The sequence below is a fragment of the Rhipicephalus sanguineus genome, chromosome 1 (genome assembly GCF_013339695.2).
Source record: "Rhipicephalus sanguineus isolate Rsan-2018 chromosome 1, BIME_Rsan_1.4, whole genome shotgun sequence".
In the NCBI taxonomy this organism is placed as follows: Eukaryota; Metazoa; Arthropoda; class Arachnida; order Ixodida; family Ixodidae; genus Rhipicephalus; species Rhipicephalus sanguineus.
Genome location: NC_051176.1, coordinates 229,512,708 through 229,528,180, shown reverse-complemented (window position 1 = coordinate 229,528,180; position 15,473 = coordinate 229,512,708). Strand labels below are relative to the sequence as shown.

At 43.7% G+C, this 15,473-nt stretch overlaps 1 protein-coding gene across 2 annotated transcripts in view; it reads left to right on the top strand.

Annotated features, from left to right (window-relative positions):
• The window catches only part of LOC119373839 (palmitoyltransferase ZDHHC3), a 30,101-nt gene extending 17,974 nt beyond the window's left edge, over positions 1–12,127 (top strand). For both annotated transcript variants that reach the window (XM_037643908.2, XM_037643899.2), the window contains exon 6: positions 3,607–12,127. In XM_037643908.2, coding sequence (XP_037499836.1) covers positions 3,607–3,765 — 159 coding nt within the window. In that variant the 3' untranslated portion in view covers positions 3,766–12,127. The remainder of the gene's footprint in view (positions 1–3,606) is intronic.
• The last annotated feature ends 3,346 nt before the right edge of the window (positions 12,128–15,473 follow it).

Sequence of the window (15,473 nt, the reverse complement as noted above, 5' to 3'; positions counted from 1 at the left end):
ATTTCTCAGAAAAGATAAAGACGCGCCATCTGCATAGATTACAAATTTAGCTTTGATGTCATTGTTTGGGATATGGTAAATAGAGAGTGTAAACAGAAAAGGCCACAAAGCGCTTCCCTGTGATGTACTGCATCTGAGAATTCACCTGCAAATATTATGATCTGAGTTCCACGTTGTAGATACGATGAGGTTCAAGAACTTGTTATGCCTCCAGTACCATAAAATTCCAGCATTCTTAACAAAGCATTGTGGTTGACGAATTGAATGGTTTTGGAGAAGTCTAAAAATAGGCAGTGTGCCACTTTGTGACATTGAGTTTTGTGATGTAACCTCATGAGCAAGAAGAGCAAGCTTCGTCGATATGATCTTATGGAAAAAGTATTGAGTGGGAAGTATAAGATTATAAAGGTCAACAAATGGTGCCTTCGGCGTCACACTTTGACCTTTTATTTCTGAGAGCGAGGGCAAGGAGGGCTAGTGTGCCCTTACCATTCCTCTTCTCAGTAAATATGGCTATGCAAGCGGCAGAACCTCACACTTGTATTGACTAGATCTGGACTGGCGTAACAACAAAGTTGTCCATTTTTCTTTTTTTTTTTTGTCTCGTATAAGGTAATTGCTTTTTATGATCGCTCGAAGTCTTCTGCGTCATGCCCACAGTGCCTGTTCGTAACGCGATGCAACGAAAGGAGCTAAAACTTCCCGACTCGCAATGACTCCCCACGTATTGCTGGGTAGAAGATCAAGGTACTAAATTATTTCTGATGCTGCCTTTCCTCGCCATTACTTCTTCGTTCTTGGTTATTAATTGTTCGGTGCAAAAATAGCTTGCTTGTCACACGTCGCCAAACCGGGAAACTTACGACGTCAGAATTACGAGTACGCACTAAACTGCGCATTAGTGTTAATATTTCGGGCAAAACTTTATTTGTTTCGTCTTGTTTTGAACAGAAGAGAAGATGGCATCGTGACGATGGTTTAGCAGAGGCTAGTCATAGCATGTGGCGAGAGTGGATTTATTTGCGCATAATAAATAATTTCAGGGCTTGTATAAAGTTGTTGGAACCGTTCGTGCGCGTATACAGCATTGCTCTGCAAAGTCTTCTTTGTTGAGGATGCATTGTTTATTATTGCCCTAATCCAAGCTACTAAGGTCGTTGCAAGCTACAGTATGATCAGCTAGGCGAATAAGATTAATTTGAAAACACAGGCGAAATCTTCATCCACCGCCGTTCCGCGTCAGTTCTGCCCAGTTAACACTCAGCGTGTCTGCGCGCTCATCGACTCACTTCAGCCAAGGTGATAGGGCAGGCAATGCTGTACGTTTCCGAAGGAAAAGCAGATGCATTTCCTGTGAACTGCAGTAACATTAATTGACTGAAATCTTCAGAAATGCTTCTGGTTCCCGCCCTAGCTTGCGTCGTTGATGATGCAAATTTGATTTTAGCTAGAACGGAATAAACACAGGATGGAAGACTCTGACGCCTGAGAGCCCCTGCTCAGCTGTAGCCTCCTCTACAATGCAAGAGCGCAAGGTATCAAAGTGTTGCATAGGTGACTCGCACCGCTGAGAACCTATGGTGCGTCGTGGTGAGGCACAGAAGACAATCTTCACTGCAGAAGCTGGGGATACATCTAAATTTCATAATCTAATTTTGGTGACAGTTGTGTCGATCGAAAACTTTGCCATAGTTGTTCGTTTGCCACTGCGCTGTAGGCAGTGAACGCTCATAAAAGGGGGGGGGGGGGCTCAGCCCTCCTGACTTTTGGGAGTGGGGGGGGGGGGGCAGCGCCCCCCTTGCCCCCTCCCCTCCCCCCCCACCCACCCCCCCAAGTAGATATGCCTATGCTTATATTATACCTGGGGTGCATTGTTTGGATGCACACTGAGTGTAATGTCACTACAGCAATTTTTTAGGGGTTTGTCTACTACTGTTCGAAACTTGATGAGAGGACGACCAAATCAAAGAATTGTTTTGAAAAGACTCATAGCAGTGCAGCTCATGCATGGTGCTGCGTTCATAACCAGCTTGTTGTATTCAGTGCTTGGACAATTGCTGCATGCATGGATGGCATTTATTGAAACTAGCTATGCGTTGCTTGACTTTGATTTCTTATAGGCTGTGAAAAAAGTTGTATATACAAACTGTGGTTCAGCTGTTAGAAAATGCTAAAATGCAGCCCTCACATTTATTGATGGCATTATCATCACATATAATGTCATAAAAGTCACTTGAAATTTGGCCGTGATGTTAGTCAGTGCAGGGATTGTGAAAAATTGCCCAGCATTGATGTTAGTTCGCATAGAGGACTCCACAGCAGGTGACACAAGAGGCCCAGAAGGCAAGATGTGAAACCTAAAAATGAAAAAATTATTTTTGGGATCACTCTCTTATTGGTCCTTATTGAATGAGCAAATGGAAAAGGTATTGGTCCAGTCTTTCAAATGCATGCGCAGCTGCGATTTTCTGAGCAGTTGCCCCATATTTAAAGGGAAGGCTGCAAAGGTTGCATTTAAGATGGCTATTATTGGTTTGTGTGCAAGCAGTGAGATTCTGAGCAGAACACAATAACAATGTTTTGTTAATCGCAGTATATTTAAAGCATTGAGAGCTTTTCAAATAAAGCAAATTATTGTATTATTTGCTTAAATGAGATTTCACATAAATAGAGCACTTAATTCGGTCCCATTGATTTTTATTTAAATGTATTATACTGTACCATATATCAGGCAAAAGTAACAGGCCATCAGTGAGGGTAGTATGTAAAGACAAGGTCTTTGCTGCATCATAAGTTTTAGTTAATAGATATTATGGCACAAGGGCCACTGATAGCCAAAGATTGTGAAGATATATTATAAATCAAAAAGAACTGTTCCTGTTTGGCTATAGCATGAAGGAGTATAGGTCAGTGTAATTGAACAAGAACAGTAGGCAGTGGTAGATTTGCCATGTGTTGATGCCCATATTATGAATTGAGGCTATTGCTGGGAGCACATAATAAAAAGCTTATAGGCCCATATGGGCACATCATCCAATGTCAGTTTCCTAGCAATAGGCTAGCCACAACTACATTACAATGAACATGCTTGTCAGTGTTGTTGAGATCCACATGTCTTGTGATGAGCTTTATATAAGGTGAAGGAAGGCGCACTTCCATATCCTAAAGAGCGTAGTAGCAGAACATCTGCTGGCTATCACATGCTGGAGAGTCGCGTGACCTGAGCAGATACGTCACATATGTCTTCAGTGGTAGTAATGCTGTCAAAATAGTCAGAACTGCGAAGCAGAACGATGTAGGTTACTGGCCCTTCAGTGACATGGACCGACCACTGACACTGGCAAAATGGTGATACTTACGCAACGCCTTGCAGAACCTCTCCCTTTCATTGAAATTTTGGCGGTGGTGTGATGTCATATGTGACGTTTCTGCTGAGGTCATGTGGCTCTCCTCCATGTGATGGCGACTGGAGGTTCCGCTACTGTGCTCTTTAGGGTACGGAAATACGCTGAAGGAAGATTGTGGGCTTGTTACTGGTGTACATTTGCCAATTGTCAAGTAGCATGCGTACACGTTATGTAACACAGATACGATCTCTTTGTACAGGGCATAGAGCAGCTGAAGAAGGAAGTGGCCAGATGGCAGAAACGCTCTCCATGGCGGAGCATGCGGGCTGTCTTTGGGCGCTTCTCTCTCTCCTGGTTTTCACCCTTCACATCGGCTGGAGATGCACCCCTTCTCCCAGGTTACCTGTACGCTGTCTAGCACCATTTCTGGAGCTGATGCGAATGCAAGCATGGTGAACGTTGCACACCTCCCTCACGAACCCAGGGCTCCTATTTGAGCCTAGGTTATACCTAGCGTCTTGCAAGAAATGCATCTAAGTCTTTTTGTGGAAGAAACTTGACGCAGCACTACAAGCCATTCATTGTGAAAGCACTTTAATGAGAAACGAAAATCTATGTGAAGATACTGCAAGCCATCCCAGGTTCCACTCCTAGAAGGCACTGGCACAGCACGATGAGTTGGCTTGGCTGTTCTCTTTTCCTCTGTGGTGGAAATGTTTGTGGTTAAGCAAAGACTGAAGAGGGCCAGAATACAAGTGTGCATTTTAATAAGCAAAGTGACAGAGGTAGTGTTTATGTGCCCGCTGCTCATGTGGTACACTATTGGAGGTGTGTATAGTATGTGTATCTTAGTATATGACCTGCTAGACTTACAAGCTGTGAAAAAGCGACACACTTGAGGTTATTCTTTTTACTACAAGATGTTTTATTGTACCATCTGATTGTTTCAGCCAGGGGTGGTATTCCCAGAGATCACTTTTCGGGATACTGTCACTTCCATGTATTGGTGTTTGTAGGTGGCAGTGTTCTCGGTCTTAATGTCAAGTGTACTGTCTTATCACAGTGCAAAAACACTGTCACCTGTATATGCCGGCGCATCTGGTGCTATTCGCCCGAAATTTTGTGAAATATCTCCGAAAGTGAGCACCAGAGAATACCATCCCTGAACAGTATAGATTTTAAGCAGTAAGTCTTAATATCAACGAAAGGCAGCAGTAAGTGTCTGAAGTGGCTTAAGAACAAATTTTGGGGCAGTTTGATAGCACTATTTGTGATGTTCACTTAAAACTACGTTTTTTGAAAACGGATGCTACTGAACAGGAAAGGTCTGGACTACTACTTTTTTTTTTCGTGTTCTTTGAGTTCCAAGTTTCAAAAAGTTAGAATTATTCATGAAGCTCATTTACAGAAGCCTGCTTTACAGAAGCCTGCTTTTGTGAAAAGCAGAAAATATGCAGTGATCTGAAATATTAATGGGGGATATAGTTGTGTAAAATGCAGTAAATATGGCATGCATCGCTGAATGACTTTGGAACTTGGATATTTTAAACTTGCCTGTAGGCAACCATTGATATCTGTTCACTTGATTGTGTTACTTTGTACTGTATTGAATGCTTGTACGGTAATGTTGATATGAAATAATGCTGCACCTAAGCACTTTGCAAGGCTAGAGTAGTAGCAGCATAAAAACGCACAAAGTGTCTTTAGAGGTCTGCTTTTTAACTTGGAGTGAAAATTGTTGAAAGCTATTTTATGTAAATGCTAAGAAACATATACAACCCAAAATTCTTAAGGCTCTAGAGCCTTTATTTTGTAGACCTGTGCATCTGTAATGATGCTCTGTGTCATGTATTGAAACATTGTCAGAATGCATGAAATCACAAATGAAGTGGTGTAATTTGAACACAACTTGTACGGCAAAATTGATAGTTTGCCATAGATATAAGGTTGTCATTTGAATGTTCTGTAACGTGTGTGTGCTTTGTACCTTTACTGTGAAAAATTTCGAGCATTGTTGTACAAGAACACACTGTTGTACATGTTATTTGAAAACTACATTATTTATTTTTCAAAATCTGGTCACCACATATGTAACACTATCAGGGCACTATACTCACTTGAATATCTAGCTGGAAATGTGTTTTTTTACATGTGTAGGCATTAGAAGACATGACCATTTACGCCTGTTATGACATTTGCACAGATTTCTCTAGAGACTTGCTAGACATGCTTGGGAGTGCTTCCTTAAAAGCCGTTTATGAATTGGCTGAAGCTGTGTGGAACGCTTTTGTGCATACTGGAAAAAAAAAGCAGTTTATAATGTGGATAAATGTTGCCTGATCTAAGCCCTAACAATTGTGCTTTGCTGTATTTGCATGTCAGTAGCACATATAGCATTTGCTGTGTGTTATAGTCATTCTGAATGTGTGAGTCTGTGTTAACTGTTGAAGACCAGCAGAGAAGATAAACTGGAGAATAGACTTTTTTTTTTGTTTTCTGCTTATACATAAGCATTTTCATGTCACTGCCTGGCATTGTTGGTTTGCTTGTATGTGTTTTGATTTTTTTAGCCATTTTTGCTTGCCTGACGTAATTTAGATTTGTGATCCTTTGGTTGGTTGTGAATGGGCTATGAACATGTTTATGAATTGCAATGGCTATGTGATTACAGTATGAGAAGGGTAGGAAGGCACTGTATGAAACTGGCGTGTTCTTTTTATGTGTTGTCAGCTAGCCGAGCTGCACCACTGCAGACCTCCTGATTCTCAGTTCTAAACATATAACAATAAGCTCCCCCCCCCCCTCCGTTATATTCATTTCTATGTGGCATGGCAGTGCTGTTTTTGTTTTTGTGAACAGTATCAGCATACAGGGTTCGTACAGGTCCTTGAAAACCTTGAAAACCCTCGGATTTGAAAAGTACATTTTCAAGGCCCTTGAAGGTCCTGAAATTGTGTTCTGTCCTTGGAAAATCCTTGAATTCTGGGACCAGTGCAGTCTAAAGTCCACAGTGCGACCTGCTTTCTGTTGTAGATTAGCGTCGATGTGGCAAACTTTCCATTTCAGAAACAATACACTGTGCGAGTTCGCATGTATTCTGTTTGTTCATGCCTTGGCCTATCGTTCATTTCACTCCTCACCCGTCAGTGCATCTTGTCTTGCTTTCTCTCTCTCTCTCTACTTATCTCCTTATGACTTCACTCTTGTCTCCTGCATTTATGATGCTTTTTTTCCTTGTCAAGCGAGCGGTGCATGTGTTTAGTACACTAACAAAGTCAAGCCTTGCTAATACTACTAGAGAAGTCTCAGCACCTGTCCTGAATATTTGTTGTGCGTTGGCAACTACTTCAGATAGCATCAAGGCTAGACTTTTATACAGTATAATAATACAGTTGAAACTTGATCTAACAAAACCCGATTTTGAGTAGTTCCTAATCTAAGGAAGAAATCTGCATTCCCCGGCAGGTGTTCATAAGGTTCAACGTTGTTAGCTTGAACTAACGAAACTAGCTTGTAACCAAAACTGATTTAGCGAAGTTTTTTTCTGTAATAAATTAGTAAAAATAAGCACCAATTTTCTTTTTTTCTTCTTTTTTTTTTATAGAGGTAGCTTTTTGCTTCAAGTGCGGGCACTAATGCCATTGCGTTAAAACACTTGTCGGCCATAGTCACTAGCCTGGTTTTATGTTGACAAGGCTACGCGCCACCTACATGCACGAAACAGTTGACTCAGCAGTCACACTGTTGCATATCAGATGATGCTATGGGCGGCGGTGGTTTATTGTTCCCGTCAGTGCTCCCATAGGCACACATACTACTGTGTGCTTTCGTTATTTCATGATTTATGCGACCGATGGCACTGATCGTCTGCTCGCAACTTTCTTGCTCGCCCTGCTCGCATAGTCACTGCACTCGTTCTCCCCGTCTTTGCATTTCAGCAGCATGTCATTTCACGTGACTGTCTAGCTGGCCTGCATCGCCTGGACCATAGATGTGAGGCTCAATGTTTCATACACCTGAACAAACTTGTCACACGAGCACGCATGGGTTAGTGGCAAAAACAATGCTGTGGTAGATTTTGGGTGTCTCTTACAATTTTAAGTTTTGAAGGACTGAAAAACCGCTTTCTCAATTGTACAAACTTCCCGATTTAACAAGGAAGGAAGATAAATTTTAAGAGCTCGTTCTTTCTTTGTTAGACACAATATTATTGAGAACTAGCAGACAGTAATGCCAAGGAAAGTATAGGGGATGTTGTTTGTAGTAATTAGGATATAAATGTGAAGAAAGTAAAGTGGACGAAAAGATAACTTGCTGCTGGCAGGGACTGAACCTGTGACTTTCGAATAACGCGTCCGATGCTCTACCACTGAGCTACGGCGGCGGTCATCCTCCCGTCCACTTTATGGGGTATATATATGTATTTAAACCTAGGAGTGTTAGTCAGCGCCGACTTCTTCACACTTATATCCTAATTACTACAAACAACATCCCCTGTACTTTCCTTGGCATTATTGTCTGTTAGTTCTCAATAATATTGTGTCTAACAAAGAAAAAAAAACGAGGCCTTAAAAGTAATCTTTTTTCCTTCATTCATAGCGAGGGTCTCGTTCTGGCAGACTTGATGACTTCAGGTAGTATGCGAGGCATTATTGGTCAGCTGCCAGCTCATAAAAAGATCACGTACTATGTGATGCCAAACAGGCAGAAAAAGAGTGTTCCACACTCGCTGCCATGACTCTGATCGGCGCTTACTAACATTCCTAGGTTTAAATACACATATATACTCCACAAAATAGACGAAAGGATGACTGCCGCCGTAGCTCAGTTGCAGAGCATCGGACGCGTTATTTGAAGGTTGCAGGTTCGCTCCCTGCCGGCAGCAAGTTATCTTTTCGTCCACTTTACTTTCTTCGCATTTATATCCTAATTACTACAAACAACATCCCCGATACTTTCCTTGGTATTTCTGTCTGTTAGTTCTCAATAATGTCCGATTTAACAAAGTAATTTGAGCGTGGTGATGACTTCGTTAAATTGTGTTTCAACTGTATATGTATAAGTGCGATACATTTAGTCAGAATTTGAAACACTGTTATAGTAAAGAAAAAAAAATCTTCATTTGGATGCCGTTTTTTAGTCCTTGAAAAACCTATGACAGGCCCTTGAAATTCCTTGAATACCCTTGAATCTTTTCCTTTGAAACCTGTACGAACCCTGCCATAGTGACACTGTTCTTGTCACCCTAAAAAATAAATAGCCATGTTTTTAGGTGTGAAAATGGAATTACAGAACTCAAGAATAGAGATAGAGAGGTTCCCTGCTTTTGAAAATATATTACGTGCATATGTTGTATCCTGTTAATGGTCGTGTCATCTTGTTGCAGTGTGACTTGAGTTGGGATTTATGCAACATGTCTGAGGACAGGTTTGAGAAATGTCCTTAGCGTCAACTTTATACATGCATCAAAACTTGTGGTAGCCTCGGTACTCACCGGAGTCGAGACCACTGCGGGTTCAGGCTTAGCAAGCCACAGGGCCGCGTCCGCTGTTGCCTGCTCACGTGTAGCGCACCACTCCGCGCGCGCTCAGCTTGCAAAGGCGTCGAGCACCGATGACAAAACAGACAGTGTTCGATCTAACAATACAACAAACACTTTATTGCTTTTGGCGGCCCCCAACAAACTGCTTGCACTTTGTTTTCAGCAGCATTGTTGTCCCAGAATGTCTCAAATTTGCCCTGGGTGTCCTGAAAACTTCGGTTGTCCAGCTTTTTTATAATTCTTCCAGTCATTAAGCAGATGTGCTTTACTTACTGAGCCATTCTGCTGCTGGTAAAAACGCATAATATTATGTAATATTCCAGGCACTCACCCGCGAAGTGTCAGAGGCTTGTTATAGATCCATTGAGCTAATGCTTACTGGCATACACTAATTTGTGTCTTGTATGTACTACAGTGTATACTTCACATAGTTCAACTGTAACAGAGTGGGAATTCGTTCAAGAGTTATTGATGGGGCTCACTACTGTACACTGCAGTGTTGCATACGTTGAGCCCATGTGAAAAGCAAAAGTAGCATGTTTTGGGTTTATTACAGAATTCTTGGCTACTTCCGCCAGTGCACTTGACATGTCCCCTTGACACGTCCACTTGACATGTGTGGGCTTGCTTTATGCAGCTCCGAGAAACGTCAATACATATGGATTTTTAGAGTTTCGTTATGAGGTTGGATACAGTAGGACTTGATGCCAAAGTGAGCTTGAAACATTAGATTCTGTAGCAAGATCGTTGTGTGGCCCTGCTAAAGAAAAGCTCTTCACCAAACCTTGTAAGATTAGGGAATGGCAATTATGACTTGTGCGTAAAATAAGCACTCAATTTTTTTATTTTTGTTTTTCTAGAAGGCTGACTTCAAGAATATCTTGAAGGAGAAAAGAAGTGTAGGTGAAGTGTGTAGCCACTTGAGGTATTCTCGACAAATTATTTATATGTTAGAGAATAAAACAAAATATTTCTTGGTGGCCGAGACATGATAAACATTTAGATGCCATGCTTCATAACCTTCATTTCCAATAAAAACAACCTGAACATATTTTGACTATCCTTGAACCACCCTTTAACACTTCCCAATTTTCTCCAGACTTTAGTCTTGTTGCTGTCCAGGTTTTTCCAATTCTACGCATCAGCCAATTAAGAATAATGGGTTGTATGTGAATGCTTTTTAAAATGCCCTGCACCAGGTTTTGTCGTTGTAAAGAAAGAACCCCTGTCATGCACTGACAGCATGCCTGCAAGATATGACACCTGTGCGCACCACAAAAAGAGCCAAGGACTCAAACGTAAGCTTGTATGCCCTGTAGTAGCCAGTCTGCTAGGCAGTAAGAGATGGGCATTAGATCTGTCAAGCCACAGAGGCTTTCTGTAGCATTAAATAGTCAGCAGCAACACAACACACTAGCCACTGGGCCAAAACCACTACTGAAAGTTGCATCACTTGGACAAAAAAAACAAAAACATGCATACACATGAACATTATAAAAGGGGGTGGCACTTGTGACCCATATTATGGACCTACAGCTCCAATGTAGGGAAATGCAAGGGAGGAATATTGCTTCTGGATGCTAGTCAAGGCAAAGAGAGAGCCTGTGGTTCAGGGACAACGGTTACCTCCTCACACCATGACTTCGCAACGTTTCGTTTGCTTCTGTCTTTGTTATGGCCGAACGCTTTTCAGATATTTTTGCAGAAGAATGCTCCATGGGATAGGGCATCATGAGTGGCCCCTTGAGTAGTAATGTGTGTGTAGTGTCCCAGCTAAGTAACTATATCTAAAATCTTATGACTTATGAATGGGAGACTTCTTGCTGCAGTCATCTTCTGAAAGGAAATTTCAGGTATTTCTTATTCTGAACATTATCATGTAACAGGCATTTTTGTTGTTTAATTGCTGAAAACGATTTTTCAATGAGAAAGTTACAAAATTTAAAGTCGAGTACTACAACGTTACTTTTTGAAGAGGTGCTGTTACTCACTATGAGTGTTCTTGTATATTGAGCACAGCCTGCAAAACACTGGAATAGACTGGCTTTACTGTGTCTTATAACTGCTATTCAGATGACAAGCAAACACACAGCAAGACACCCGTGAAACTACCGAATGTTTTTAGTCCATAAAAAACTAGATGAATTCTAACACAAGTGCATTTATCAAGTGTCTACTTTCGCTAGTAGAAGCAATGACAATTGAACTCCTTGTGTTGTTATTTGTCATATTTAATGCAGTCATTGCTATTTGCAGTCCAGTTTTTAGGATGCAGTATCTCCAACTTAGCTGTGTTCACTGCATTAATGACTGACACGATGACTGTGTTTTATTGTAAGAACGAGAGTCACCAATGGCAATGACCTATAGATGTGCTACCAAAAACGGCATCCTAAATGGAACGGTAAAATGGACATTTTTGCTGATGAATGTTCAGACAATGTCGCTTTTCTTTTGCTTAAAAAAGGCTAATTTGGAGGCAGCTTCATGAGGTGTTATATAATATTTATTATAACCTGATAAAATTTAAAAATTATCTCAACATTTGAGTCCTCGAACAACACTAGCGTCCTTACAGATTGCTAGAAATTTTTCTAATTGTTGTGCAGCAGTGCTGTGTGTTTGTGTCTGGCCATGTTTGATTGTATTGTACATTAATCAATATTGCATTTCTTTGCAGCATCATCTGTTTAAAGTTCGGCTCTACTTAGTTGGAGATGATGCACTGTACCTTCATACATAACATTTCCAAAATATGCAGATAGGGGAGGGTTCGGTAGGGGGGGATGACACTATTCGGTACTGCCATGAATGTTATGGCTGGTAAAACGCAGCATTTGTAAACACTGAACCAGAACACAGCAGGTGCATGCTTTCTTGCATTCAACGCTTCGTCCAGATCTGCAAAAGGTAATAGGTATTTCAGGTATTTTTCTAATGGCAGCCTTCACTGCGCATGCTTGCTGTGGATCTTTCATTTTTTGTTTTCACTACCATCGATGTATGTGACAACCTGTGTCACGTTCGAGGCACTTTGTTGTGATCTTTGTTGTCCTGATGACTGTTTTTGACGTGGGAGACTGTGATTTATTTGGTGGTTTCTAAACATTGTGATGTTCATATTTGTTTTGTATAGAAAGTGTTATTGAACTGTGTGAATTATGTGCTGCAACACTGACCAGGGTGGGCAGGATAATGGCAGTGACGTAAGTAAAAGAAAAATTAAGGACAAACAAAAGCCGTTCTGTGTTTTTCTTGTACTTGAACATATTAATGTGGCATTATGTGCAGAGATGTGTAGTACGATTGTATCACATCGGCCATATGAAGCAAACAGTTATTTTTCATAATGATTCATGAGGTTACAGACATCAATTGCTGTTGAGTTGCCTATAAAAAAAAATTTTAATTTCTTTTAGGGCACCTGAAAAAACACGTACAGTGGAAAGCAGACGCTGCTGTGCACACAAATCTCGCAGTCGTGCGCAGCAAGGAGAGTTTTACTAGACGAGCGCGAAGTTGACACTTTCTCAAGGAGGAGGAGGAAGTGGTTTGTTGAAAGGAAGAGGGCACTATTTTCTGCAACCCTCGCGGGAGCGAGCACGGCTCAGCGCCTTTAGGGGGAGGGGATGGGGAAAAACAGAAAAGTAGGATAAAAATGTTGCAGTGGCTTAGCTCGGCTATGCCAGGATAACGTTGCATTAGCAAAGGTTCAGCTAATTATTATTAGCTTTCCTGATTGTCTAGGATTAGCTTGATTATCATGCTTACTGCTGCTCCAATGACACACACGGTATACGTATTATGTGGCACATGTATATTTATTTTGCCAGGCAACTACTTTCTCCGCTCTTCTGCGCCGTTGAGCAGCATTTGCGCTCTCCTTCTCCATGCCTATACCACGCTAAACGCCAGTCAGAGGCGCTATCGAGCGGCTCCAGCGCAGTGTCAGGCGGCGACTGCACAGCGAAGGCGAATAGCTGCGCGGGTGCCGGCGCCAGTACGCCTGCCACGGCTACGACATCACTCCTATGGAAAGCGCAGACCGGCGGCGGCGGAGTGCGCGGGAGGTGCCGGCTCCGGTGCGCCAGCTGTGTGACATCACTGATCCCCGCGCATGCACAGCACGGCTCTTGAGGAGGCATGCGAAACTGGCTCGGCTAGGCCCATTGTAGCTAACGCTACAAAACAAAAAGGAAGTGATCGTAGCGGAACTGTGGCGACAGAAGTAGTGATAGGAAAGATGGGGAGGGAGGGGGGGGGGGGTAGAGAAGTTCGCGAACGGGGCCCCGATCGGCGAGCGGTCTTCGGCGAGAGGACATCGCGGATGAAAACGACCGTCTAGCGTGAAATCCTCCGAGTGACTCCTTTCTCAAGCGCCCTATCTTTATAAAGAGGCCCGTCCTCACTCTCTTCGGGGTTGCCTTAGCCACCTAGCGGGCGCCGCCGACAGTACGTGCGGAAAGCCGAGCAGACGACAGCGCTTTGCACAGCTTTGCTGTGAGGAGATGAATGAAGTTCGCGGCTGCTATTTCCCCTTCGTGCGGGTGCCAGACAACTAATTCTGCACTAGCAGCTGCAGGAAAGGCACGGGCCTCTACGAAAGTGGACTTGTGCACGATGTTTGTCACAAACGAGCGCTTAACTAAGTGCACGTCGCCGATTTTGAATGGCGGCATGAAAGCCTGGCGCCGACGGTTCGTGCGCGACAGAGCGCGCGCATCGAAAAAACAAGTATAAAAAGGCGCCGGGAGCGCGCCCCTTACCCTCTCCGCAGAAGACGTCACCGACACAGCCAACACACGTGCGAAAGATCGGGATATTCGAGAAAGCAAAGCAGAGCCAGCGGTGCCGTCTGATTCCGCAGACGAATCGGTGAGAGGATCTCGCCCTTTCCCTAGCTTTCGCTGTGTTACGCACAGACGAATCACGCACCTTCCCGAACGCAGGCGCGAGCCTGAGCCGCACTGCTCCCAATTAGGGTTGCAGAAGTTGCGCCTCTCCTCTTCCGATACAGGCAATGCAAGCGGGCGGCGACGGAGAGTCAGACTATAAGTCAGACTCCACGCGGACGTTCGTTCTCCTCCGCAGTCGGTCGTCACATGCCTCCTCGGCGACCCTCTTCAGAACTTGTCACTGCTCCCGCGTCGTCATCTCGATACTTTACTAGCACTATCATCAAACAACACGTCTTCTGCGGTCGAGCGAACGATGCTATCACTATAACTTCTTCGCTGACTAACTCATCTGAGGAGTTGCCGACTGCAGAGGAGAACGAACGTTCGCGCAGACCAGCGTAACAAGACCCAGCTATGAGGTGCAGCTCGTGGTGAACATCCGCTTTGTTTTGTTTACAAAGGTGACGTCTCAATCACTTCTTGTTCTTTCTGAAGTCAACCATTGCTGCATTTCTGTTTCTGTAAATAATAAATATAGAACTTAGCTTGTAATAGCGCGGTACATGTACCGCGCTAGTACAAGCTAAGTTCATGGTTGACCAACTCGCCCGAACTACCGTACTTCTGAAATATAGAACGTTTGAGCGAAGTGCCCTTGGGGGGCACGGCGGTCGAACCCTTGGGGGCACGGCGGTCGAACCGAACCAACGCATGCTCAGGCTGATAACTTTGGTCGTCTACCAGTGTCAACATGATCGAGTGCATCCAGCGAGCACTGATATGGCAGAACGAAAGCATTAGAACAAGAAGCGACATGTTAACTCGCACAATGACGAAGCTAGCGGCTCGCCTTTGCCAACGAACAGCGGCGATCCATTGCTTCCGTCGCTCTTGCTCAGGGGGCCTTGCGGTAAGTGAGTAAAACCGCGTTCTGGGCGCGTTTTTTTAGGTGTTTGAGCACTCCATTCCACAGCAATTGTTATTCGACATCCCTTGAAGTTTCGGCCACCACACATACGACGAACGTTGCTTATTTCACTATACGCAAACGTGAACAACGCGGAAACACACGTACAACGACGTAGGAAACCACGGTGGCCGTCTGCTTGCTTTCCCGAGAGTAATGACCAAGTTCGCAATAGGCGTATAGGAGATTGTTGCTATTGGGCCGTTAGGTTACATAAAAAGCGGCTTTCCACTGAGATTGCCGACGCCGGACTCTAGAGTATGCTAAAATACACAGTAGCAACACTATCGCACACTGGAATCACACGAAGCCAGCGATAGCGTTTCATAAGGCGCTCTCAAGGTCGGGATGCACGCTCACGTAGCTTCTTTCCTCCTTTGTCACCCCTCCCCCCCAACCTGCGTAGCTTCCAACTAGAGCACTCTACTTCCAACGTATCAGTTGGGGCGAAATAAGAGAAGGTGCTTAAAGCGTGCGACAAATGAGGGGGGGAGGGGGGGATGACAAGAGGGCAAGAAGCTACGTACGCTCGCCAGCGCGCGTCATGACCTTGAACACTTTTTTTTTTTCTTCGAAGGCGCGGCTTACTTTCAGTGAGATCGCGAGCGAGCAGCCATCGAGCGGGCACGCCGTGGCATACCGCAGCGGCCATGGTAAATGTGCGGCTCACGATGCTGAAATCAACCAGTGACCGTGGACTTTGTGGTTATAGCGCCGTC